The 27,487-nt window shown below is 47.8% G+C and overlaps 5 protein-coding genes across 9 annotated transcripts in view; 2 read left to right on the forward strand and 3 right to left on the reverse strand.

The window, feature by feature from the left end:
* Window positions 1–19: 19 nt before the first annotated feature.
* On the forward strand, window positions 20–4,129 carry LOC308121225 (uncharacterized protein). The gene is made up of 3 exons (XM_080482359.1): window positions 20–278; window positions 961–1,425; window positions 1,665–4,129. Exons 1-3 carry the CDS (start codon window positions 140–142, stop codon window positions 3,173–3,175), a joined length of 2,115 nt encoding a protein of 704 aa, XP_080338485.1. The 5' UTR covers window positions 20–139; the 3' UTR covers window positions 3,176–4,129.
* Window positions 4,130–4,600: 471 nt separating this feature from the next.
* Window positions 4,601–6,469, reverse strand: LOC308121234 (2-aminoethanethiol dioxygenase-like). The gene has a single exon (XM_080482377.1). It carries the CDS (start codon window positions 6,412–6,414, stop codon window positions 5,431–5,433), a length of 984 nt encoding a protein of 327 aa, XP_080338503.1. The 5' UTR covers window positions 6,415–6,469; the 3' UTR covers window positions 4,601–5,430.
* Window positions 6,470–10,854: 4,385 nt separating this feature from the next.
* Window positions 10,855–18,837, reverse strand: znf365 (zinc finger protein 365). Of its 5 annotated transcripts, XM_080482371.1 has the most exons (7): window positions 18,672–18,837; window positions 17,367–18,040; window positions 16,605–16,914; window positions 16,361–16,532; window positions 16,005–16,045; window positions 15,729–15,929; window positions 10,855–11,484 (listed from the first exon to the last, which is right to left on the reverse strand). In XM_080482371.1, exons 2-7 carry the CDS (start codon window positions 18,028–18,030, stop codon window positions 11,397–11,399), a joined length of 1,476 nt encoding a protein of 491 aa, XP_080338497.1. In that variant the 5' UTR covers window positions 18,031–18,040; window positions 18,672–18,837; the 3' UTR covers window positions 10,855–11,396. The 5 variants fall into 5 exon arrangements, with proteins under 5 accessions (XP_080338497.1, XP_080338498.1, XP_080338499.1 ...); XM_080482372.1 differs by lacking the exon at window positions 10,855–11,484 and having other exon boundaries at window positions 13,767–15,929; window positions 18,672–18,832; XM_080482373.1 differs by lacking the exon at window positions 10,855–11,484 and having other exon boundaries at window positions 14,665–15,929; window positions 16,005–16,042; window positions 18,672–18,832.
* Window positions 18,838–19,921: 1,084 nt separating this feature from the next.
* Window positions 19,922–25,883, reverse strand: sult6b1 (sulfotransferase family, cytosolic, 6b, member 1). Its single transcript, XM_080482378.1, has 6 exons — window positions 25,582–25,883; window positions 22,766–22,881; window positions 21,414–21,503; window positions 20,997–21,123; window positions 20,285–20,536; window positions 19,922–20,154 (listed from the first exon to the last, which is right to left on the reverse strand). Exons 1-6 carry the CDS (start codon window positions 25,775–25,777, stop codon window positions 20,027–20,029), a joined length of 909 nt encoding a protein of 302 aa, XP_080338504.1. The 5' UTR covers window positions 25,778–25,883; the 3' UTR covers window positions 19,922–20,026.
* A 47-nt stretch (window positions 25,884–25,930) lies between these two features.
* slc30a6 (solute carrier family 30 member 6) overlaps window positions 25,931–27,487 on the forward strand; it is a 47,668-nt gene continuing 46,111 nt past the window's right edge. Inside the window, exon 1 of the mRNA XM_080482365.1 lies at window positions 25,931–27,073. The gene's annotated coding sequence lies outside the window, so the exon portion shown is untranslated. The remainder of the gene's footprint in view (window positions 27,074–27,487) is intronic.

Below are 27,487 nucleotides of genomic sequence, written 5' to 3' on the forward strand. Positions count from 1 at the left end.
TGTCTGCAGTTCCCCGTGTGGCCAGCGGGGGGCGGTATGAAGCTCCAGCTGCTCTGTGCTCCTCCATCAAACCGAGAGCAGCAGCAGCTCTGGAGGCTGTTTGGAGCTGGAAATCCTCCCGCTGCTTCCAGCAGGAACAATGAGTTCACTTCAGGCTTTGAGAGAGTTTATCAGCGGCAGACTAACTGCTGCTGCGGGAGAAATCTTCACCGAGTTCCAACAAACTCTGCTCCAGTACGAGGAGGACCGACTGCTGGAGACCAAGTCCCACACAGCAGGTATGGAGCAGATCGATGGACACATGAAGGACTCACGGGGACTCTCAGGCTCTTGGAGTCCTTTGAACGGACACCGGAGACGATCCGCTCCGACTAAAGCCTGCAGGAAGCTGCTGCACCACGTTTCTGCACGGAGGCTTTAGAGGGGGACACGAGCACCGCCGCTGTTATGGAGCGGATGGTCCCCGTGTTAGGCGGAGCCAGGTGTCTAGCCACATGCAGTGATGCCAGTAACGCGTTACTAAGCAACGTGGTCGTAACGCGTTACTCTAATATAACCACTTCTTTCAGTCACGAGTAATCTAACAAGTTACATTTCCCAAACCAGTAATCAGAGTAAAGTTACTTCTCCAGGCCACTGAGGAGAGGGGGCGTGGCCCCAGTGATGTCAGCCGCCTCACGACCTGCTGCAGCTCCTCCTGTCCTCTGCACTGCAGCTGCCATTGTAATTCAGTTACTTTTGAAAGGAGAAACTAGTAATCAGTAATCCCATTACTTTCTCAAGGTAAGAGTCGCTACATGCTAATGCTAGCAGCTCCTGCCACGATCCCGCAGCAGAGCTCCAGCAGAGCTCCAGCAGAGCTCCACCACACGCTGCTCTCTCCTTCCATTCTGCCTCCATGGCTCCTTCTCTTCATTCCTGTCTTCACTTTCAACATCTGCCGTCCTTCTTGTCTTCCAGAGCTCCAGCAGCGACGTGTCTGGAAGGAGGAGCAGCTCTGTGAGCAGGAGACCAGCTCCAGGTGGATCCAGGAGCAGCAGGATCCTCCAGCCATCAAAGAGGAACCAGAACCGCTTCAGATCCATGAAGAAGCCCACATTGTGGGGATTAAAGAGGAGCTGGAGCTTCCTGAACACCAGGAGGAAGCAGAGCCTGCGTGGACCCACCAGGACCAGGAGGAACCAGACGGCGTTCGGACCAGCGTGCGGCTGGTGCTGCTGAGTCCGGCTGGTGGTGGAGGAGACCACGGTGAGAGGTTCTGTCACGGCTCGGTCCGACGCCTCGTCAGCCAGAGACTCACCGCTGCAGCTGAAGACATCTCCGCCATGTTGGAACAAAGCTTCTCTCAGTACCAGAAGAAGAGCGAGCGTCAGCGCAGACCGCCGGACGCCACCGCCCGTCGTCCCGTCAACGTTCCCAGTCGAGGTGAGTCGATGAACCGAGACGACTCGTGAAGAATCCTGACCGGAGGTTTGTGTTCGGTTCAGGTTTAATAACTTTGTTTTATCGATAATGTTCACTGGCTTCATCTCAGGAACTTATTGATCTCCAATCGATGCAGCAGGAATATAAAACAATCCAGAACAAGTTTGGCTTCGTAGTTTTTGATCAAATGAATCATCTGCTGACGTGAATCATTGGATCTGTTTCTGTTGTGTCGTCAGACGGCCAGCAGGGGGAGCCATTCCCCCATCAGGAGATCAGCTCCACTGTGGCCCTGAAGCCAGCAGAGCTGCCAAACATCAAGGAGGAACCAGGAGACTCAGAGGAACCAGGAGACTCGGGGGAACCAGGAGACTCGGAGCTTCACAGAGTTAAAGAGGAACCAGGAGACTCGGGGGAACCAGGAGACTCGGGGGAACCAGGAGACTCAGAGCTTCACAGAGTTAAAGAGGAACCAGGAGACTCGGGGGAACCAGGAGACTCGGGGGAACCAGGAGACTCGGAGCGTCACCGAGTTAAAGAGGAACCAGGAGACTCGGAGCGTCACCGAGTTAAAGAGGAACCAGGAGACTCGGGGGAACCAGGAGACTCGAAGCTTCACCGAGGTGAAGAACTGCAGGGAGAGTCCAGCAGTCCAGAACCAGAACACTTCATCCTGACCGAAGAGACCGATTCCTTCATGGAGACTTCTACCGACGAGGGCAGCGACTGCAGCGAACCGGACTCAGACGACGAGCAGCTCCTGGCTCCCAGTCCAAACCCGGAGCGCAACAGTCCCCGACTCTTTCACCAAGGTGAGAAGCCACATTCTTGTGTGAAGTGTGGAGAACATTTTGCAGACCGAGAGAGTTTCCTCAGCCACAAGAAGACTCACAAGAGTGAGAGGCGACACTCGTGTGAAACGTGCGGGAAACACTTTAAAGTGAAGAGCCATTTGTTGGCCCACATGAGGACTCACACGGGTGAGAAGCCGTATTCCTGTCAAACGTGTGGCAAAGGTTTCACACACATGGGCGGCTGGTTGTACCACCTGGAGACGCACACGGGAAAGTACCGCTACTCCTGTGACATGTGCGACAAGGGCTTCAGAGACAAGTGCAACCTGCTGCGCCACATGCGGACTCACACGGGTGAGAAGCCGTACTCTTGTGAAATATGTGGCAAAGGGTTCAGGGGAAAGGGGGGCTGGTTGTACCACATGGAGACGCACACGGGGAAGTACCGCTACTCCTGTGAGATATGTGGCAAAGGCGTCCGAGACAAATCCAACTTGGGACGCCACATGACGACCCACACCAGTGACAGGCCGCACTCCTGTGAGACATGCGGCAAATGTTTCCGACAGAGGAGCACCCTGCTGGGCCACATGAGAACCCACTCCAGTGAGAAGTCCTGGGTCTGTGAAACCTGCGGCAAGTGCTTCAAAGAGAAGAGTAACTTGCTGGCCCACATGAGAACTCACACGGGTGAGAAGTCGTTGTCCTGTGAAATATGTGGCAAATGTTTCCGGGGCAAGAGCACTCTGCTGGCCCACATGAGGATTCACACGGGTGAGAAGCCGTACAACTGTGAAACGTGCGGAAAGTGTTTCAGCGACCGGAGCAACTTCTGCCGCCACATGAGAACTCACACAGGTGAGAAGCCGTATGCCTGTGAAACGTGTGGAAACAGTTTTAGTCAACAGAATCATTTGTTCGCCCACATGGAAACTCACACGGGTGAGAAGCCTTGAGGGGTTTGTCTGGTAAAGGGAAGCCAGTAAGTTTCTGCGTCGACTCGACGTGTTTTTACCAACAAACTCTGGGATCCAGAGCGAAACATGAAGACGGATTGAAAACAGGTCAATAATCCGGGAATCGTGATGCTCTTCAGCTTCACTTTTGGCCTTAATGTTTCTGTAACGCAGCAGTCGTGGTTTCATATCACAATCAGATCCTCTGGAGTCGACGGGTTCCCTGGATTAAAGAATGAAACCGTTTAAACTGGTTTAAAGTCCCTCTACCAGAATCCACACAGGAGAACCGTTCTAGTTCTAGTTCTTGATGTTCGTCTCTAATAAAAACTTCCTGGAGGAAGTTCCTCTTCACACTCAGACTAACTGGTATTTCCAGCATTTTATTTTGGCGGGACATCCCCCGGTTTGTTGACGTCTCAGCGTCCCAGAACCTCCTGAAGGTTCCCGAGGCTTCGTGTCACAAGATCCCGTTTGTCCTCTGGATCTCTGCACATCTGGATTCTCTGAGGAAAAAGCTTCAGTTTCACTCCATCCAGACTTTCTCCAGGATTCAAGGCTCTTTCCTTGACAAAGTCTGGAGCTTTTCCAAATGTTGATGTTCTGGCTGGAGCTGCCGCCATCTTGGATATCCCACAATTCCTTGGGGCAGGTTTCCCAAGATGGCATCAGTCAGGAACCATCAACAGTTTGATGGTTTGTCTCGAAACTTCTGGACTTTATTGTGAAGGATTGAGGAACCTGCAGGTTGGAATGAGAGGAGAGGTTCTGGTTTGGTTGGTCCTCTGGACAGATTCTGTCCTTTAGGGAAGACGAGGTTAAAGAATCTCTGCTGGAGGAACTTTAAGGAACTTCCTGTATTTTCATCACGACAGGATGTCAGAAGTTTAATAAAAGCTTTTATTTTCCAGCCTGTTTGTGCTCCGAGCGCCGTTGTCATGGAAACGGTCCTTTAAAAAAAAAAAAAAACCGCCATGTTTTCTTTGTAGCATCACATCTTTTAACTTTACAAAAACCTTGGATTTCTTTCTAACTGAACCACAGAAGGAGCAAAAGAACACGGGAATATTAGAAACAGGAAGAATTTTAACCCTGAAACTAGAAACTGGAGAAAAAAAACAGGCAAAAACTATTAAATAAAATAATCTGACATTAAAGAAGCAATGAGAAAAAAATGGAACAAAGTTGAAACGTGGGAAAAGATAGGAACGATGAGAAAATAATAAAATAGAAGCTGATTTCTATTGAAGAAATAAAAATATAAATTTGTGAGAATTAAAAAAAAAATTAAAGTTTCAAGATTTCATTAAATTTCTTACGTTTTAGGTTTTGGTAGGAAAAGTTTAAAATGAAACGCTTCATTAAAACGTTTTGAGTTTCAAGGATAAAAATATGAAATGTCAGAATAAAACTCAAACTGAATTTTGTTTTTAGAAAAATTCAATTGAAGAAAAAAACAAATGACAAAGTTGAAAAACTAAAAAACGTTATAATGGTCTTTAGAATGCTGGACAATTTGAAGAAAACATTAAATTTATTATATAAAAGATTAAAAAAAAATTAAAAAGCGACAAAAAAATAAAAAGTCCTTCAGAAGAAAATACTTTTATTTTTCAAAGCAAAATGTAATTCATGAGGAAACAATTTAAAAAGTCTTTAAATTAAAAATAAAACACAGAATTTAAATCCTTCATGAAAGTGCAGAGATGACGTCAAACAGATTTCTGGATTACAATCTGGAGGGATTACGCTCCGTTCAAGGACGTCCAGAAGCATCAGTTGGATTTTGTCTGCAGAAACTGAATCCTGAGCAAAAGTCCGACCTTCATCCTGGAAACCAACAGAACCTCCTGGAAACCAACAGAACCTCCTGGAATCTCCAATCTGAAGATTTTCAAACAAAAATTCTGAATCCAAATCAAATTTAATCTGGAATTTTTTACATTTTAGACTCAAAAACTTTTCTGCTCTGACATTTTTCTGACTTTTTAATAAAAAATAAACTTTAATCTCAGATTCAGACTTTATTCAACTTTCTTTCTTTTCTTCAAGTTCAAAATTATATATTTATTATTTTTTCCAGTTTTCTTGCAGTTGGAAGCAAAATTAACAATAAAGTTCAGTTTTGTGCAGTAAAGTTACATTCTGGGTCAAAGTCGTTTAACGGTCCAGAGGTGGACCTCCCCCGGGGGGGCTCAGAGCCGGACCACCGGGGGGGGGGCTCAGAGCCGGAACACCGGGGGGGGGGGGGGGGCTCAGAGCCGGACCTCCGGGCCCGGGTAAGGCTCCCCTCCGCACCTGAAGTCCGGCGGCTGGGCCACCTCCTGCAGCCAGACCTCCCGCGGCTCCGGGCCGAGCCCCTCCGGCCCGGACACCACCCGGTAGTAGTGGCAGTCCCGGCCGTCGTCCGGGTCGTACGGCGGGGCCAGGATGTCCATGAAGGCCGTGGGTCCGTCCACGGCGTCGATCCGGTGCAGGTTGTCCCGGTCCGGGCCGAGCACGCAGGGCGGGCTGGTCTCGGTGTACACGGCGGAGGAGCGGAGCACGGAGCGGCGGGGGGCGGGGGCCTGCAGCGGCGGCGGGAGCCGAGGGGCCCCGCCGCCCGCAGCGCCTCCAGCGTCCCCCGGGGCCGCGGCGGGCTCCGGCCGGTCGAAGCAGCTGATGCGGACCTTCCCGTACAGAACCTTGAGCACACCGTGCATCCCCGGGTGGTCGTGCAGCGGGATGCAGGCGCCGCCCCGCAGCAGGAACACCCCCATGCTGAACGCCTCCGTCTCGCAGATGTGCATGTAGGTGACCGGGGGCTGGTGCGGCGGAGCCCCGGGGCCGGGGCCGTGTCCGTCCTCCGCTCTCCGCGGGACCAGCTGCAGGTCCGCCGCCCGCACCTCCGCCACCAAGCTCCGCAGCTTCCCGTGCTGCTCCGGGAACGAGCGACCGCCCGGGCTCCGGAAGGTCAGCAGCGCCTGGCGGGCGATTCTCTGCACGATGGAAGTCATGGCGGTGTCCGCTGGCATCATACCGGGAGGAGACCAGGGGGACACCGGGGAAGAGGACCGGGGGACCGGAGGACCGAGGAGCGGCGCTGCCCGGTCCGCTGCGAGCTCCGGAGCTTTAGCCGTTAGCACCGATTGTCTATTGTTGAGATGAGTCACTCCGCAGGAAAGTCCTCTATTAAAGCTTCCTCGTGTTGCAGGAACAGGAAACCAGAACAAAACTAAGGAATCCAGTTTTAATCTCATCTGTTGGCCTTCCGGTTCATCTGATTAATCACAGAACATCTTCTTACATGTTGACCTGCCCCCTCACTAAACAACTGAGAAAATAAAAACAAACAAATAATACATGTTATTTTTACTTTGTGATTAATCTGAAATGGAATAAAGTCTTTGAAATACTCTCAAAATCTTTGAATGTTGACTAAGCATCTAAAATCATTACAATAAATTGATAGAGAATTTGATATAAGTCATCAAGATGTTCTATTCAAAAGAAATATTGCAAGTTTTATTACATCACTGTAAATATTTTATATCGTTCTTATCAGCTTTGTTTGTCTTTAGTTCATGATTCAGTTTTGTTTGTACAAAAGTCTTTTCTTCGCCTTCACCTGCTTTCTATTGTGTTTTTATACAAGTTTAAAACGACCTCTAACATGTGAAGCCGTTTTGGCTGCAGGTGACGGACGGTGGTCGGACGCGGAGATTGACGGCGGAGTGAGACGTCTCGCTCGGACTCTCTCCGGACAGCTCGGTCCGTCTGAAGTTCGCAGTCTGCCGCTGCACGTGCTCCTTGGTCTTTGTGTTTGTTTACGAGCCCGTTTGTGTACCAACAAAGCACACGATGACGTAATCAAGTCAACAACAACAACAACAACGACAGAGAAGCGTCCGGGTGCTTTTCACACAGTTTTCTGCTCCATTTGCGAGCAGCTGTCAAACACGTCCGCTGCGGCGGGGCGTGATGCATTGTGGGAAATGGAGTCGGTCTGTGTGGCTCATTGAGTCCCCTGAACCGAAATAACTTCTCACTCTAATATTTACCAAATATAAGCCTTATCTTCGCCATGTTTACCAGCATGCAACACAATGTTTACGTTCTAATGCTCTTTGACCCATAATGATTGTTAAGTTGTTTAATATTTCTTTTAATATCATTTAATGTACATTTTCAGGTTCTTTTGTTGGAGGTCTGGACTCTGTTCAGGACAGTCGGACTGGATCATCCAGGTCTTTGTCCCGATGCGGCCATGTTGGGACAGGAAGTGGTCTACAAACTGTTCCCGCTAAGCTGGAAATTGTCTAAAATGTCTTGTTATGCCCACATTATACCCCCCCCCAACCTGGTGATGTGAGGTTTGGATGCAGCTGCTCGGCCATGGAAACCCTTCATGAAGCTCTACACCCTGTAGAGCACACCCTTCTGGAGCTCATCTGAAGGTACGTCCGAATTGTTTCTCCTAACTCCTTAACTATCGACTTTACCTGAACCCCTGGATGACGTCACGGGGTTAAGGAAAGGAGTTAGGAGGCTTCCTAAAGGAGTTAAGGAAAGGAGTTAGGAGGCTTCCTAAAGGAGTTAGGAAAGGTGTTAGGAGGCTTCCTAAAGGACTTAGTGAAAGGTGTTAGGAGGCTTCCTAAAGGAGTTAGGAAAGGTGTTAGGAGGCTTCCTAAAGGAGTTAGGAAAGATGTTAGGAGTGTTCCTAAAGGACTTAGTGAAAGGTGTTAGGAGGCTTCCTAAAGGAGTTAGGAAAGGTGTTAGGAGGCTTCCTAAAGGATTTAGTGAAAGGTGTTAGGAGGCTTCCTAAAGGAGTTAGGAAAGGTGTAAGGAGGCTTCCTAAAGGATTTAGTGAAAGGTGTTAGGAGGCTTCCTAAAGGAGTTAGGAGGCTTCCTAAAGGAGTTAGGAAAGGTGTTAGGAGGCTTCCTAAAGGAGTTAGGAAAGGTGTTAGGAGGCTTCCTAAAGGAGTTAGTGAAAGGTGTTAGGAGACTTCCTAAAGGACTTAGTGAAAGGTGTTAGGAGGCTTCCTAAAGGAGTTAGGAAAGGTGTTAGGAGGCTTCCTAAAGGACTTAGTGAAAGGTGTTAGGAGGCTTCCTAAAGGAGTTAGGAAAGGTGTTAGGAGGCTTCCTAAAGGAGTTAGGAAAGGTGTTAGGAGTGTTCCTAAAGGACTTAGTGAAAGGTGTTAGGAGGCTTCCTAAAGGAGTTAGGAAAGGTGTAAGGAGGCTTCCTAAAGGAGTTAGGAAAGGTGTTAGGAGGCTTCCTAAAGGAGTTAGGAAAGGTGTTAGGAGGCTTCCTAAAGGACTTAGTGAAAGGTGTTAGGAGGCTTCCTAAAGGAGTTAGGAAAGGTGTAAGGAGGCTTCCTAAAGGACTTAGTGAAAGGTGTTAGGAGGCTTCCTAAAGGAGTTAGGAAAGGTGTTAGGAGGCTTCCTAAAGGACTTAGTGAAAGGTGTTAGGAGGCTTCCTAAAGGAGTTAGTGAAAGGTGTTAGGAGGCTTCCTAAAGGAGTTAGGAAAGGTGTTAGGAGGCTTCCCTAAAGGAGTTAGTGAAAGGTGTTAGGAGGCTTCCCTAAAGGAGTTAGGAAAGGTGTTAGGAGGCTTCCTAAAGGAGTTAGGAAAGGAGTTAGTAAAGGTGTTAGGAGGCTTCCCTAAAGGAGTTAGGAAAGGTGTTAGGAGGCTTCCTAAAGGAGTTAGTAAAGGAGTTAGTAAAGGTGTGAGGAGGCTTCCTAAAGAAGTTAGGAAAGGTGTTAGGAGGCTTCCTAAAGGAGTTAGTAAAGGAGTTAGTAAAGGTGTTAGGAGGCTTCCTAAAGAAGTTAGGAAAGGTGTTAGGAGGCTTCCTAAAGGAGTTAGTAAAGGTGTTAGGAGGCTTCCTAAAGGAGTTAGTAAAGGTGTTAGGAGGCTTCCTAAAGGACTTAGTGAAAGGTGTTAGGAGGCTTCCTAAAGGAGTTAGTAAAGGTGTTAGGAGGCTTCCTAAAGGAGTTAGTAAAGGTGATCACGGTGGTGAGGCAGTCAGACTTTCACTTAGTGACGTCTGCCATGGTGGGGAAAGAACTACAAGTTTCTGAAAATGAACTACAAAAAGTTCCTCTGGGTTCTAGATGATTTCAAGTGGTTCTAGGCAGATTATTGCTTTGGTAACTTACATGATCTGCTCCTTTTTCAGTCATCCTGAGTTTCCCTGAACGCTCCGATGAGCGGGTTCCTTTAAATGTTGTCGCCGCAAGGAATTGTGGGGGAACATGAGCTGGTCTCCTTTGGTAAAGGAACCATCAGTGGTTCCTAGGCTAAAGGAGGTTCTAAAGGAAGCGTCAGTGGTTCCTAGGCTAAAGGAGGTTCTAAAGGATCCATCAGTGGTTCCTAGGCTAAAGGAGGTTCTAAAGGATCCATCAGTGGTTCCTAGGCTAAAGGAGGTTCTAAAGGAAGCGTCAGTGGTTCCTAGGCTAAAGGAGGTTCTAAAGGATCCATCAGTGGTTCCTAGGCTAAAGGAGGTTCTAAAGGAAGCATCAGTGGTTCCTAGGCTAAAGGAGGTTCTAAAGGAACCCTCAGTGGTTCCTAGTCTAAAGGAGGTTTTAAGGGAAGCATCAGTGGTTCCTTTCCTTTGCTTATTGAGAATTCAGACAGTCCTCATCATGGCCGCCACACAGAACCCTTCCGGGGTGAAGGAGACGTGGACAGAGGAGGAGACAGGAGGGACGATTCAGACGGACCCATGGAGTTTCGAGGTCTGTAGCTTTTGACTCTGCAGGAAGTTGGTGACCTCTGACCTCTGTGCACTACGAGCCTCAGCATCCGCTGACCTCGTTCCCAACAGCTTCCACTTTATCGCTCCACCAGGAGTTGACGATGAGAACATTTCCCCGCAGAGCGCAGCGTCTCCCGCCGCTCTGCGCTATGCTACCGTAGCCTGCAGAGGGACGGCGAGCTGCTGGCGAGGAGAGGGCCAGTCACTGTAATCGTGACGAGGGTGAAGCGCCGCTGGTGTGTGTCCTGCGTGGACGTTGGTTTGGTCGTCACAGTGACGTGGTTCCACCGTGCGTACTCCCACCAACAGAGAACCGCAGCAGCAGCTCACACGCGAGGCTGTTCACACGCTGCGACGAGTGAAGGACCGCGACATAACAACCTTCAAACACATCGACTGAAACACACCAAGAAGGAAAACACTCACAGATCATTCATTCTTTTATGTCATGCAGTGAGGCCGCTGACTAATTACAAAGATTCATTTTTTAAATCAGGAAAACTTTTGCCAACGTTTTTATTCCTGTAAAACTGACCAGTGAATTAACAGTTAAAAAAAACAGTCCTGCTGTCTTCCTGAGCTCCTGGAAGTGACCTTATATGGTCATTTGTCTCGTTAAGTCTTTGTTAATTCTGTGAATATAATTCTTTGTAGCCTGGACCGACGGTCTGCATGTTCTCACACACAGCAGCAACCCACCAGGGACCCCCGGGGGCAGGAACCAGCTGTGGTCTGCCCCCTCTTACGTCCACCCTGACCTGTGTTTATCCCCGGCCCGGATTCGAGTTCCCAGCACGCAGAGCGCACCAAGCATCAGGAAGCTATTAAATCTCCCATTTCTGCCGGTGTGGACCATCGACACTGGAATCGGCAAAATGACAGCAGAAGGTTCTGGCGTGTGAAGATCCAACGAGTGGAAATGAAAAACACTCGAGAAGAGAATGAATGAATTCACGTTTGTTCTTTAATTGATCACACACGGACAGGTTTCCACAGAAAACTCTTCCAGTTGTCTTCACAGTATTGCATTTTGCACAGTGGTTTTATTTTTTTGTTTTTTACAGACGACAGAGTTCTTGAGTGAAGGCACGAAACTAGAGATTACTTCTGCAAATGAAATCCCTACAAACAAACGCCACCAACTCCTGACATCCGACCAACTCGCCGCTTTTAGCATTAAAAAACAAACAAACAAACAAAAAAACTTTATACAGACGCCCGTCGGGGAAAAAAAAGGTAGTAGTGTCATCCTCGCTCAGGTTTCCTCTCACCACATTTCAAAACTCCACTGATTGTCCCAGTACGACCTTCCGCTCCAGACCGAACCCAACAGCTCCAAGCCAAGTGCTCTCGGTTGGTTTTAGTGCAACTCCCCGTCCAATCCCAGTAAAATACCTCGCTCTGCTACAAAAGTACACGTAGTAGTACAAGATAACAGTATAAGTACATATCTGCTACATATGAAGCATGCGTTCACAGTAAACAATAGCTACATATGTAGTTGTGGTAGTAGAGCTGCTTCATGCATCTTCGACGACCTTCCAGAGCCAGAACCAGAACCAAGGTCACGCTGCTGTCTGCATTTAAAAAAAAAAAAAAAAACAAAGAAACCACGACCTACATTTGAATGGTAATTTAAAAGTCTTGGCAAACTGAAGTTTTGACAAAAAATTGAGTGAAAACCGAGCAGAGAAATCATTTTGTATGAAATCTCTAAAGCTCTCAGACTATAGGGACGTTAATAGTGACCTCTAGTGGTGACATTGTTCACTGCTACTGTCCGGCTCCTGTTAAGCTCCATAGATGTGGGGGTCCTACAGTCGTCCTACGGTCCACCTGAGTCCCCCGAGTGGACGCAGTCATTATGACAGCGTCAGGGTGGAGACGGGAGACAAATGAATTCCTCTCCAAGAAGAAAGTTACTCCGATGGGACAGAAGCTCAGAGAATTATTACATTTCAAACAAGCACGTTGCTCTCAGAGAGAAGTTCCCACTAAGATCTGCTCGCAGACCCTTTTTGCTTTAATCTCTGGTTGTAAATCTAAAGTTGCAGACGGTCTGATCCCACAGGACTGTGTGGGACTGGGTGGTTCATGAGGTGAGGAGCAGCAGAGCGTGGACCTGCTCCGATTCAAGCTTTTCCTCAACGACTCGGGGCTCCGTCAAGCCGCTCGAAAAGTGACGGCCAGCACTCCGTAGACTGAAAAACAGATATATACAAGATAGAATCTACATTTCTAACGACGCGCGTCAATCTGACCGATTGAAGAAACGAACAAAAAACTAAACTGAACAAAAAAACATCATTTGGCTTTAAAATGTTCCAACAAATTTGAAACAACACGACTGCTGGTCAGGTCTTCTGGAAACCAGCGGCTGCACGCTCATCTCCTCCGAACACGGAACATTTTAGGGTTTTACTGAATCCGACCAAACAACTGATGAAAATCGAGCAGTCTGAAGGAAATGAAGGTCAGAACCCAGTCCAAGGTTCCGTCCGAGCGGATCGTTTTAACACGTTAGCATTGTAGCTCATCCCGAATGTCTTCAGCATTAACATTCCGGCTGCTAACAGACGTTAATAATCCACATCGTATTCGTGCTCCACGCTCACTTAGATCATCGAGTTTCACTCGTCGCAATAATCTCTCAGATCTTCTTGAGGGGTCAGTGACGGTACCTCTTTAGTTTTTGGGAGGAAAACAACTCAAACATTTATACAAACTCCATCATTTATGATCAGTTCAAACTTTTCCACAAACGTAAAGACTCCTGGAGCCTGCAGACGCCGTTTCAGACATCAAACAAACAAAAAAAAAAAACTAAATTCAGAAATGTTCTGTCGAGTCCAAGTACAGTCGGGATACTACTTCCACTTGACGACACGTAATATCTTTGTCTATAAAATATTTATGAACACTGGCGACGAATCCTGAACCAGCAACGACACGGACACGTTTCACACCGAATACTGTCGGATTTACATCAGTTAGATTTACATTCTGATCAGTGGATGAGTGCAAACCTGGGGGGGGGGGGGGGGGGGGGGGGGGTAGAGCCACCAGGGGCCCCCGAGGGGACCACAGGAGGTGCTGCGGTGACACGTGGGGACCACCGGGGGTAATGCAGTGAGGCGAGGGGACCACCGGGGGTAATGTAGTGAGGCGTGGGGACCACCGGGGGTGCTGTGGTGAGGCGTGGGGACCACCGGGGGTAATGCGGTGAGGTGTGGGGACCACCGGGGGTGCTGTGGTGAGGCGTGGGGACCACCGGGGGTAATGTAGTGAGGCGAGGGGACCACCGGGGGTAATGCAGTGAGGCGTGGGGACCACCGGGGGTGCTGTGGTGAGGCGTGGGGACCACCGGGGGTAATGTAGTGAGGCGTGGGGACCACCGGGGGTAATGTAGTGAGGCGTGGGGACCACCGGGGGTAATGTAGTGAGGCGTGGGGACCACCGGGGGTAATGTAGTGAGGCGAGGGGACCACCGGGGGTAATGCAGTGAGGCGTGGGGACCACCGGGGGTGCTGTGGTGAGGCGTGGGGACCACCGGGGGTAATGTAGTGAGGCGTGGGGACCACCGGGGGTAATGTAGTGAGGCGTGGGGACCACCGGGGGTAATGTATTGAGGCGTGGGGACCACCGGGGGTAATGTAGTGAGGCGTGGGGACCACCGGGGGTGCTGTGGTGAGGCGTGGGGACCACCGGGGGTAATGTAGTGAGGCGTGGGGACCACCGGGGGTAATGCCGTGAGGCGTGGGGACCACCGGGGGTGCTGTGGTGAGGCGTGGGGGGCCGCCGGCGAGGCGGCTGGTTTACTGCAGATGGACCGGCTGTGTTCACGACACTGGACGTCTGGTTGGACGAGAGTCTCCACCGTGGTGTGAACGAGAGCGGTGCCGAGCCGAGGTCAGGACGTTGGCGTACATTCGTCGTGTGCGGTGACCTCCAGACGGGGGTCAAACAGCTCCTGGGCTGACCGGTGCCATCAGCTCCAGGGGGGGGGTTCACGTCATCAGTCACATGGTCTCTTGGAGACGAAAGTCGCCAGAGAAAAGCTTTTATCAACGTCTGTTCAAGAGTCCGGCGGCGTTCCCAGTGTTCTGGATTCTAAGTCACACTGCTGCTTCTTAAAGAGTTTGTAGTTTCTGATCAATTGAACTGATTTTAAAAAGCCTCTGGGAGGATTCTGGATCTGATCCTGGAGCTGCTGCTGGATTAGACTGAACTGGCTACTCATGAAGAGAACCAGCAGGATGCCGCCGCCTTCATGAGCTCCACAGATTTCACAGGTTTGAGACGGACGAGGACGATGTGAAGGTTTGGACCAGCAGGACAGGACGTGTCCTCCAGCATCCTAACGTGGTCCTCTGTGATTAAACCTCAAATTATAAAGAACCTTTCCATTCTTTAGGGTTGGACTTTGAAAGTTAATACTGTGCCAAACCTTCCCACAATAATTCATTCTTGTAATGACACGTTAAGTTTATAAAGGAATTATATCATCATGAAGCAGCGTAGAGGCCAAAGAAAAGAGAATAATTTGAAGTGGCGTCCCACAAGGATCCGCTATTGGTCCCCTTTAGTTCCTCGTACATCGTTTCTATTAAGAGTGTAAAAATGCTTTCACAGGTATGGCGTCGTCTTCCTGTGGAGGCGGATTTGACTTTAGTACGAGAAAAATCATAATTTGTGAAATAGTGGTTGACGGTGAAACGGTGAAATCCTCCCGAGGCTCTAAAGAAAGAAGCAGCTTCGGCTTTTTAATTCTTTAAATTTAGGGGTTTTTATCGGCGTGTTCCACACTTAAACAGCCAATCACACTGAATCTACATGAACCACTTTGTACATTGGTTGGTTTCATAATTCAAGCTTTTCTATTGGCTGCGGCCATAGGACACGCCCACAAGCACAGGATGAGTCATCAGACATTGTTTTACAACCTGACATACAAAATACTAAAATATTATTTCTTTATAATTGTTTGGCACTGGTTGGGAAATCAATTAACGTTTGACTCAATAAGAGATTTAAACTGGGGAAGAATACTTTTCATTTCCTTTGAAAGGTTGTATTAACGTCGTCCTACAGGTGGCGTCCCTGCGCAGGTGACACACTGCTGCAGCTCCAAAAAAACTAGAAAACAATATTTAATTCAAACAGTTAAGCTTCTCTGTATTTAGTCCACATGACCTGGAACAGTTAAAACCTTTTTTTCGTCTGATTCTATCTTTTTCACATTTTTCTAAACCAAAAAGTCCAAATTAACACGATTTCAATTTAAATGCTTGAAATCTTTCCGTTTTTTGCGCTACGAGTGTAGAAATATGTGACAACACTTCTACCTTATTTTCTGGACAATAAGTCACACTTTGTTTTAGTCATTCATGTGACAAACTTATATAACAAACTGTACGGTCCAATATACCACCTGTGACCACTAGATGTCAGTGTATGACAAGAGGAAGCTGCTACAGCACGACAGGAAAAACCTCCTTTAGAGTTCAGAGAGTGAGAAACTGTTACCGTGATGAAGAAAAGAATCGTGAGCTGAATTATCAACACTTACTCCTGGACATGAGGAATAATTGTTCTGATACACCAGGAAGACTCAGATGTTTTCTCACTCCGTGTGATGAATGTTTTTTAACAGACGTGACGTCTCGTCCAGAAAGTATGATGGTCATTATTCTACGTTTTAAGAGAAGCAGCTGCGACCTGCTAAACAGAGGCCTGATGGGAATCAGCCTTAGAGGTCTGAGTCAGTCCGACGCCCCCCCCCCCCGGTCCTGCTCTGCCTCTCCTGGTCTAGGCCTCGTACCCCGCAGAGCGGCGGCGCTGGTGGTTCCAGATGTCGTCTCGGTGTTCGGGCCGACAGAACAACCTGGACGACTGAGCCAGGCGCTCCCGGTGCTCCCGCTCCCGGTCCGCCTTGGAGGACGGGGGACGGCCCCCCAGCTGGAAGCAGGACTGGTTCCTGTTGTCATGGAGACCGGACGAGGACAGGTGACCTCCGGCCGACCTGAAGACAGAAAGACATGAAGCCCGACGGAGGACGAGAGACTCTGAGACCCGCAGCCTGTCTGGCATCACTCACCTGCTCTTAGTGATTCGGTGGGGGCCGTTATCAGTCTGCTGCTGCACACACACACACACACACACACACACACACACACACACACACACACACACACACAGACACAGACACAGACACACACACACACACACAGACACACACACACACACACACACACACACACACACACACACACACACACACACACACACACACACACACACACACACACACACACACACACACAGGTCAGGTTCTAAACACCCTGATTTTAACATGCAGCAGGTCACGTTCACAAGTATCCGTGTGTGTGTGTGTGTGTGTGTGTCTGTGTGTGTGTGTGTGTGTGTGTGTGTGTGTGTGTGTGTGTGTGTTACCCTGTAGTGGCAGCACTGTGGGGGGCTCCCGTTGACCTGGTAGTACTCCACCAGCCTCTCCGCCAGGGCGATGCGTCTCAGCAGGTTCTCGATGAAGTGCTGGATTCGGACTTTACCGCAGGTCTCCTGCCGGGCCGCCGCCTCCAGAAAGTTCTGGATGGTGATCACCTCCCTGCGGGCCAGAAACATCCCACTCAGCGCCTGAGGTGACGAGCACGGCGGCGGCGGGGCTTAGGGTGCTCACCTCTCTCTCCGCTCCAGCTCGTTCTCCGAGGCGTTGAGCTGCTCCCTCAGCGCGGCGATAACCATGACGGCCACGTCCACCTGGCGGCTCAGCGAGCGCTCCCGGTCCGCCACTTCCTGCCGCTCCTGCGCCAGGTGCTGCGAGTGGGCGCGCTCGCACAGCAGCTCCGTGTCGGTCTGGGCCAGCTCCGTGCTCACCTTGGCCAGGCGGCGCTGCATCGTGCTGTCGGCCGCACGCAGGATGCCGGCGAGGCGCCGCCGCACCGCCGCCGAGGCCGCCGCCGTCTCCAGCCCGGAGAAGGAGCTCTGCTCTGCAGGCGGAGGCAAAGGAGACGAGCCGCTGCAGGTAAAGGTGCGACTTGTGACGACTTACAACCACAAAGACAAAAACAGACGAGGGCTTCAGGAAGCGTTCACACACTTCTGACTGTTCACTGACTAACGTTTCAGGAAGAGGTGACAGGTCATGGTCATAAGAAGCGTTCCTTGGTGACGGTTTTCAGAAGCATTTGCAGGCGATGTTGTCATGAGTGTCCCTGAGTCCATGCGGTGGTTCCCACCACAGAACTGTGCCTGTTTGGAATGCAGTGGTTTTCAATCGTGAGATTTCTCTGAATTTTTGAAAGAGATTATTTCTGATAAAATCTCCAGGTCCTTTGCTGAATGTCCTCGTCTTTTTCCCTGACCTGTTGACCTTTGACCTCATGAGTTTCACCAGCCGCCCTGCACCGTCTGTCTGTCAGCAGAGAGAACAGGAACGTACCCACCAGGTCCAGCTCCAGGTCGGGGTCAGGCGGGGGTCCGAGGGGCGCGGGAGCCGGGAACGGGAGGTGGTGGTGATGGTGGTTGCTGTGATGGTGGCAATGGTCGGACCGTTTGGTAACCAGTTTGACATCTTCATCATTTATACTCCCATCTTCTCCATCATCATCGTCATCCTCTTCTGACCCACCCTCCTCTTCATCCTCCTCCTCATCTTCATCGTCGTCCTCCTCCTCGTCCTCGGCCTGCGTCCCGACGCCGACGCTCTGCGTGCGCCTCCTTACGGAGCCGTAGCTGGGGAGGTACCCACTGTCCCTGCTGTCGCTAAGGGAACGGGTGTGCGGGGGTCTGCCCGCGGCGCTCTGCTGCCCCCTGCGGGTCGGGAGGCTCATGTCGTGCCAAGGGATGGCGGCCGTCAGCGGGTCGGGGAGCTTCCCGGTGATGCTGAAACCGCCGGCAAAGACGTCCGGCGAGCGGTACGAGTGACGGTACTCCAGGTGGGAGCGGAGCGAGCCCACACTGTGGAAACGCTCCTGCTCGCCGCAGCGCGGACAACGGAACGGGAGGTCGCAGGAGGTGGCGGGGTCAGTGATGGCGCCGCAGGCCTGGCCGTTCCTCTCCAGGAGGAAAGAACCGGAACCTCTGGAACAAAGTTTCTGCTGCATCACTGAAGACCTGAAACATGGAGAAACCGGGTTACTTGGTGGTCTTTCACCTGTGTCTGGTATTGCTGTCAAATACTTACTAAAGCTTAATAACATCTTAAAAGAGGCTGGTGTTGAACATTTTGAACTAGATATGAGTTATATGTGTACAAGTATGTGTGCATGTACTGGATATAAATGACTTATTTTGTACATATGTATTCTATAAAATACATTTTTAATTTTATAGATTAATTGCCAGTGCGTATCTATATCTATATTTTATTTTTCATATATATTTGAATTTGTATTTTTGTTTATCATTTGACATGTCTGGAATTAGGTAATTAGGAAGAAATTAAAAAAATGTAATCTTCTGTTAATCTGTGAAGAACTTAACTGGAATAAAGGACAATATTAAGTTTTACCGTTGATTTACATTAAAAATGACATCCACTCGGTGAGTAAACTCTTAAAGATAGTGTGGGCAGAGCAGAAAGCATCACTTTGATAATTTAACGCAGAAAAGCGAGGTTATTTTCGTGGTTTTCTAACCGGATCCGTCACATGATGAAGGTAACAGGTAACAGGTTAGCAGCCCGTTAGCCGTTAGCTCCTCGCGCTCCGCAGCGTCCCGCGCTGCAGCAGCTCCGGAGACTCACCGCGGGCCCCCGCCACGAGAGGCCGTCAGAGGGAGCCTCTGGCCCGGTCACAAGCCTCCCGGAGCCCCGCCGCACTCCGCTACACTCTGCTACACCGACACGGAGCCATGTCGCAGCTGGACAGCAGCACGCATGATGTCATTCAGTCCGCAGACACGCCCACCAGGCACGTCACCACGTCAACCTGCGACAGCCAATCACAGCTCTCCCTGTCCGTGACGTGGCAAAAGTAAGGTTCAAAACTTTATTAATAAAACGAATATTCACGTATGAAGAATTTCTTGGAGGATGTAATATCTCTTTTGGATTAAAAGTCTTTATTTTTATATGTCTTTTTATTTAAAAAAATATATATATATTAGAACCAGGTTACAAAAAGAGGCAACAACTTTACCCTGCAGTTTAATATTAGAATAGAACTGTGGAGGATAAACAATGAAAAGGGTTTGACTTCTCCCCAAAAGATATTTGTTTAAAGTTTATCTTTTACCTCTATCCATCCGTTCAAAGTCCAGACGGTAGAAACACTGAAAATCATGTCGTTAGCAGGTTGACCCACTTGTGGGTGCTGTTGTTAGTTTTACTACTGAAAGCACACACACACACACACACACACACACACACACACACACACACACACACACACACACACACACACAGCAGAGAACAATGAGGTCTAAACATTAACAACTGGAGAACATGGACATTCTAGTGGACAGACCACCAAGTTGGATTGTTATTATGGTGACTGTCAAAATAAAACTCCCACAGACTTGGAATGAGTCAAGAACAAGAACAAAGGTGATGAGGCGTTATTGTATTATGTGGGGATTGTATCTATTTCCAAAAGCTCTTCCTCGCCTAAGATTCCCTCTCGTTCCACGCAACAATCAAGATCTTCAAAGAATGGGCGGGTCACTTTCCGAGAGAGCAGATTAGTCAGGAGGCGGAGCTTTTATACTAACTGATCTGTGATCCAGAACATAACCCGCTCCAGAGCGGGTTAGAGGTTCACAGTAGGTTACCACAGTGCTTTACCAGGTAAGAAGTGAACCAGTGTCACAGTACAAAAAACCTGAATGACATCGAGTTGTGTTGGGTTCAAATCCATTTACATTTAACTTTCACAAAATGTCTGTGTCGCTTAAAGAAAAAAATCAAAAAAGGATCTTTTTAAAATATATATTAAAAAATAAGTGAACCTCTAAGGACCAGTTGAAGTACTCTGGGCAACAAAGATGGCGACCAAACAATTTGAAATCCTTTATTTCATGGGCGTGTATCAGAGAATGGCCGTAGTTGCGGATGATTGGAAATGTTTCTCCTGGTGGATCTCGACATGTCTCTGCTGGTTCCTACTGGCAGTAGAGCTGGTAGCCCAGTTTGGCTCCCAGTCGGGTTCCTGCCAGGTGCTTGTCGAAGGCGTCGTCCATCTCTCGGCTCTGTTCTGGACTGAAGTGGTTCTTCCAGTCTCCCACCTCGCCTGCACACAGAGGGGATGGACGTTTAGTTGTTGACATGTTGACATGGTCATCAAAGATATCTGAAAAGGATTCCTGTTCGGTTTTAACCGTCATGGACGAACGTGTTCAGATCTGTCGTGTCGTGAGCACCTTTCCTGAAGAACACGTTTCCCATGTTGCCGTGTGAGCTGGTGGAGGTCTTGCTCATGGCGCTGAAGGTGCTCTCCTGCTGGATCTTCTGCACCTGATCGTCCGTCAGGCTGAAGCCGAAGAAGCTGGAGATCTGACGGATGCTCCCGCCCAGGTCCTGCTTCAGCTCCTCAAAGGTGACCACCATCACATTGGGGTCGTCCATCTTTTTGTCCCAGCCCAGGGCGTGGTCGAAGTACGAGCCCCAGGGAACTGAACACAATGAGAACCGTGATCAGGAGGAACGTTTCAACTTCAAGAAGCTGCTGGTTATGAAGACGAAGAAGTTTAATAGAACACCAGACTGGAGCTAAGGAGGGCTTGGATGTTCTCACTGATCAGAGAGCAGAGGTATGGAGAGTATCCGGGATCAGTACACACTATTGTGTGCTGGAAGAGACGGAAAGTGTTTCTTCTGCAGAGCCTCGAAACACAAACTGAGTCCTGAGTTTGACTTCCTGCCTGCTGAGTCCAGGACCTAACAGGTTTAGCTTCAAAGCTAGCCAGCCAAAGCTTTGAACTACCGCTGTTTGTTCTTCTGAAGAACCTTCCCTGCTTCGGCACTATCGTCCGCCGGTCCGCTAGTCTATGACTTGAAGCTCTTCAAGCTTCCTGGAGTTTCCCCACGGGTGTCATCCTGAAATGTTGGTTGGTGTGACAACCATCTGCTCACCGTCTCCACTCATGAAGTTGGAGAAGAAGGTTTCCCAGGACTGTGCGGTTTGGAGAATCGGGTTCTTGTTGCTGAAGTGGAAGTAAGATACGACCGTGTCTTTCGGGTTCCTGAAGACCACCAACATCTGCAGAAGACCGAAAGAAGAGGAGGAAGACACGTCTCACTTTATTCTGCAGACCTGCTGAAATGTCACGAATTAAAACAAAAGTCTCCTGGTTTTCCAACCGTACTAATCGTCCCCATACCTGGACTGATGTCCCAGAAGGGAAGAAAGCAACATCTCAGACATGTGGACGTTATCAACACAACTGCCACTTGCATTTTATTTGAAGTCATTGAAACAGTTACTTTTGCACAACAATCAATACTGAAGACGGAAAACCTTCGAAAACCTCGGGCTCGTAAACAACTGACCTTGGTTTTGTTTTGGTAAAAGGACGCTGGGATGTTGTCGGGGTGAAGGTGAGTCCCCAGAAACCTCGGAGATGGATTCTGGTCTGTGGCCTTAGAGGAGAAAACTGTTCAATACAATATCGACATCCTGGAGCCTCCTGACGCTGAAGGCAGGATCCTCACCTCCGTCATTACTATTTAACCACATCAGAGGAAGGCCCCCTTTATATGAGGTTTCAGGTGAAAATGCATCGGTTTGCATTTTTGTTTTGGAAAAGCTTCACGTTTACACAGCAACGTTAATAAAACAATCAAAAGGTTTTTATTGGAATCCATACAAACTACTTAATTATTCCCATATACTTTTGTGTTTTTTCTCAATTGTGATGCATAGTTTATATTTCTCATTTAATTTTGTTCTATTCTTTTTTATGATTAATTGGTCTGAGACAACTTATGGTGGGATCTATATATATACATCTGTGATACATAATTTTGTATAATAGATTTGTATTTATATATATTCTAAATTTATTTCGTACAATTTTGTGTTTTTGATTGTTCACTATAATGTCACTACTTTTTTCAGTTTTTTATTATTTTTATTTCATTTATTTTTTAATAAAGAAATTTATGGGTACCACAATGGAAATAAGTCATATTTATGACTATTTGTGTCATCCTCTGGTTTTTTACATGTCATCAAAATGATTAATATATATTTGTATGTTTTATTTTGAATACGCATGTAGAAAATCCACATAAATTAATTCATTAATTCATTCATTCAATGTTCTGAAAACGATGTCTGTTTCCATGGCAACACCACAAACAATGAAAACCATGTAGTTTTCATGTTGGGCCACTAGTTGGTGCTGTTGGTTGTTTTAGTGATGAAACCGCACACACGCAGCAGAGAACATTAACAACACGAGAACAAGGACATTCTAGCTTTCTTCAGCTACCCAGGCACATTTTGCGAACGTTCGTGTGTCGTATATAAACACTATATCGGTTAGCCTTCACGCGCATGCACACAGATTACTTTTGACATGTCAGATGTTATAATATGCTGACGATATCACAGTCTATAGATGCTGTGTTCAGAACGATATGGCCACCTGATCTGAAATGTTGTAGTTTCTATAAATGCAACATGTGACCTCTCACATCCAAGCAGGTCTGAAAGACATCCTGTCCTCAGACACGGCAATAAGAAAAATGTACACAAGCAGTAAATAGCATTACACAGACATCAACCAGGAAATGCCATCGTTAGTTATTTGGAGATTTACATGTGAAGGTTTCTACGTTATTTGTGTACCTATAGATATCATTTGAGCAGGTTTACATGATATCTGAGCAGTGAGCACCTTCAGCCCTTCGGGGCCCATGAACTCGATGAGGGGCGGCGGCGGGTTGGCGGCTGTTTTCACTGCCGTGGCCTCGGCGATAATCTTCCTCAGTACGGCGACCATCCAGTTAAAACCTGCAGACACAACAGAACCAAGCTGAAGGAACAAGAACTCCAAATCATCTCATCCAAAAAGTATTTCATGGGTCAGATGTCATCATATTATGTGAATATACGTCTACCAGAATTCATACTTTTATCGTTCCACGCAGATCAACTAAATCTGATTCTCCACTGAAAACCCTCAAACTTCACAACCTAGAAGATTTTTCTGAAGTTAATAATTGAACAAAATGTTTTTTTCTCCTCATTTAGTTCCTTTGGGATCCACTTTTAGAAAGCATGTGATTTTTGTTGTTGTTGTTGTTGTTGTGATGCTAACGATAGTCATAATGAATGGGTAGGTTCTTTTGCCGTCGGATGTCTCCAGGTGAGGATGTGGTTAAACGTAGCGCCCGCCGGCGCCTCCTTCCTCTGGGTTAGAGTCACTGTCTGCTTTTAAAAACTGCTCCTAAAACTCACGTTTACTGCTCGGCTTCAGACCCAGACGGAGACTTTGCTCGTTCGTTTTATGACAAACATAATACCACTTTTTTCAAGGGCGAGTATGAATACGAACCTTTGGCTATTTGCTGATACTGAGTACTGATAGGAGTAATTATTAATTGCCATAAAGTGAAATTTATAGCCCATATACTGATTATATATATATATATATACTCTCTCTACCTGCCGCTGACGTTGCTGACGCAAGATGTCATGTGATACTCGCCGGGTTGTATCAGGGATGGTATTGCAAGTACCAGTACTCCTTGTACTATCCGACCCGATACCGGTCTTGATAATCCCTAATAAAAAAACCCACCCCCAACCCCCACTCCCACCCCCCACGCCCCACCCCCATCCATGCCAGCTCTGGCAGACATGCTGGAAAAGGCCTGTTGCTTCCTTCGCTTTTTGTTTGCGTCCAGTAAAGAAAGACGAGGACAGTGAAGGCACCACGCAGCTGGACTCCATCTGTCGTCAACCTCCAGGAAAACACTCCTCTCATCACCGTCAGAGCCAGCGCTACAAGTTTCTGCCCCGGTGGAGGCATTTAACCACGGTAACTCACACAGCACCTTTCACAGGTGACGGATCACAAGGTGTTTTACAACAATAGGAGCCGAAAGATAAAAACAGAAACGAGGTCAATAAAAATACAGGGCAGTAAAAACAAACGTGCATAAAGATAAAAAAAAAAAAGTACAATTGTGCGGATCCTGGTCAACCAAAGGCTTGTCTGAATAAAAACCGTTTCAACTTAAAGGTTTGGCAGGAGGTGACGGATCTCAGCTGCAGAGGAAGAACGTTCCTCAGAAGAACAAGAAGGTCAGTAATATACAAAGGTGACTGACCATGCACAGCTTCCAGAGTTCACGCCAGTAATTTAAAATAAACTTGAGAAGTGATGTGGAGTGAAGAGACGACAGGACGGGTGCCTGGTCTAAAATAAACGCCTCGATTCCAAAGGCAGGGTCACCGGCCACTTAAAGGCCCATTGTGCTGCTCGATGGAAGGTCTCTGTCTTTGGGCGGGAAACTTCAGGAGCCTCTGTGTTGTTTGTATTTAATTGAAGGCAGTTGACAGACGTCCAGATTTTAATAGCCTGAAAACCGTCAAACCGATGGTTTGTGGCTCTGTTCGGGTAAGAACAAACCCGAGTGAAGAATGACCACAGAATCTTTTAATGAGAGCCACACGAACCATAATTATCATCAAAATGAGAACTTCTCTGAGCATGAAGCAACAATATGAGGAGCGCTTCATTCAGAGTTTTTACTTTTGTGTTTGGAGAATTAGATTAATAAAAGATATTTTGACTTTCAGACTAAAGTTGGAATTGTAGACAAAATCTACACTTTTTTTTTAACAATGCACATTTATGTAAATTGAAATAAAATATTGGAAATTGTTTATTTGAATTGAATATTTTTTTTAAAACACCTTTCACATCATAGAGCAGATAATAGAAGAAAATGTTTATTTTTTCCTCTTTATTGATTCTTATCAATTTTCTTTGTCAGCCTCCATTTGTGAACCGATCCAAACAGCTGAAGTGGCACCAAAGGCGATCGATGGCAGAGCGTCGTGGCTTCGCCCACACCCAGCGTGTTTCATAGCAATCAAGTTGATCAAAAAGTACTAGCAGCGTTTATGGGTGGGGTAATTGCCGGAGTGGAGGGCAGATAGTGAGCGCCGCGCTGCCCAACAATAAAAGAAAAAAGTTGCACAAAGTTCAACTTTTCCTGCAGAGCCACATTCCTCCCAGGGCTTCTGCTGTTTACCTTCCAGCTGCTGCACGCAACCGATGGCTGCTCGGATTCCGCCGGGAAACGGCCGTCTGACCGTTAGCACATCCAGCATCCTGCACAACAAACCCTTCTTCTTAATTTCTGAGAGGACGTTGAACACGAGAAGCGAGAATATATTCAGTTTGGGAAAATGAGACAAATTACTTTTAGATTTAATTATTATTATTCTTTTTTTTTTTTTCACAGAAAGTCACAAATTTTCTCATCAAACAGTTTAAAGCTTAAAATGTTTTGAGTGTTTGCGGGTTAGAAGAGGAAACGGTGTGCACCGAGACTGTCCTGGAAGGGGTCAAACGAGGTCAAATGAGGACAGACGTGGTCAAACGGGGTCAAGGCTCCGTGGTCGGTACCTGCTGGGGAGGATGAGTGTTGAAAACCGCCGTCAGGAGCTCCTCTGAACATCCTGTCGTGGATCACTCACCACATTTCGGGTAGGCCACCAGCATGACATCGTCCTCCCGGGCCGCGAAGCCGTCCAGAGCCTTCAGGTGTCCCTCCGGGCAAATGATCCGCGGGTACAGGACCCCCTTGTACTTGTGCAGCTTCTCCTCTTCGCTCACCTGCTTGGCTATCTCCATCTTGGACTGCAGCGTGGAGGCAAAGTTGTCCCCGCTCATCCTGAAGGCGTCCGTGAGGCGACTCGGTTCGGAAACTTTCAGTCTGATGAAGAACTGAAGGCTGATTTCAATTTTCTGTTGCAGCGGCACACTGTGGAGCACAAAGAGGAGGGCTGTGGGAGTGACGAAGGAGGAGGAGGAGGAAGAGGAGAAGGAGGGGGAGGAGGCATTTCCTCTGTGTGTGTTTGTTTTTCTGCACTCGGAGGGACCTAAACTTGATTGCATGAACTCCTGAGGACTCGTGTCACTGTGGGACAAACATGGAAGGCTCAGCTGGACGTTTCAGTCTCCGGCTCTGGTTGGAGTTAAGTTCAACTGAAAAAAAAGGAATTGTTTCTTTCTGCGGTTGGTCTGTCAGCCTCAAAGTTTGTTAAACTGCAGACCAGTTAAGTCTTTCTGATCCAACATTTTCACCGCTGTGGACACTCCTGACTTCGTTGTGTTAGAATTGAATGTGGAGAGGCTGTGGCTCGGTTGGTCGAGTCTCTTGGAGGTTCGATTCTTCAGCTTCTCCGGTCCCCATGTCGACATGCCCTTGAGCAAGAACCTCAGCCGGCTACTATTGAATGGATAGAGCGCCTTGCATGGGAGCTGCTTCCTCTGGTTAATGTCAGTGGTGGCCTGGAGGCTAGAAAGGCACAGGTTCAATTCCTTCCGACAGGCCACCGTTGTCTGTCCCAGAACATGACCTTTGACCTCCAACTGGTGCTAACTTTGGAAGCGTTGCATGGTCAAACACTTTTGTATATTGCCGACCTCCTTCACTCCGACACCCGAGCCAGAGCTCTCAGGTCTGGCCAACAAAGCTACTTGCGGTCTCACAAACTAAGTTCAAAATATATCGTAGACTCATTTTTAACGACATGTCATCACACCAGATGACGCTCCGAGGAAGGCTTCGGATGCAGCCGAAACATGTCAGCAAGGGCAAATCCTTCCTGCACCTACCTGTTGTTAAAAAAGAGTCTATGATATACGTGTTAGAATGACAAAATGAACACAATTCATCTAGGTTCCAAACCCGTGGCTACTGCTTTTCAAGCTCTCGCACCAACGCTGTGGATGTTCTTCCTCTGCAGCTGATATCCGTCGACTCCTGTCAAACTTTTATTAGCCGGTTGAAAAAGTTTTTACTTTGAAAGGCCTTTGGTTGACCTGTAGCCGCTCAATTTTACTTATTTGTTTTGGTTTATGTATGTATGTTTTTCGTCCTCTGTATTGTTACTGACCTTATCTCTCTTTTTGTCTTTCTGCTTTTATTGCTGTCAAGCACTTTGTGATCTTCATCTGTGAAAGGTGCTTTATGAATACATTTTACTTACTTTACTTACTCACTCCATCAGCTCCTGGCGCTCTGTAATGTGACTACCCACTGCATCCTAGAAAAAGGAAGGCTCAATGTGGAAATAGTAATTTCCCCAAGAAGATTTATAAACTATGATTAATTAATTTGATCATTTTCTATGACTTGACTCCACTTTTAACAATTGTCACTTTTAAAGTTGTATTTGGAATATATATTTGAATAAATGTCGCTTTTCTAAAATATTTCCTGACCATTTGGGAATGTTTTTAATTCTGAGGCTGTATTTGGCTCCATTCACCGGATCCCAGCAGTGTAGATCTATACAGACAGTGGATAGTCTCTTTACTCGCTGAATTCACTGACTGCCGACATACAGATCTAAGACTATACACATGCGCTCAGCT

Source organism: Lipophrys pholis (assembly GCF_963383615.2).
Source record: "Lipophrys pholis genome assembly, chromosome: 15".
NCBI lineage: Eukaryota > Metazoa > Chordata > Actinopteri > Blenniiformes > Blenniidae > Lipophrys > Lipophrys pholis.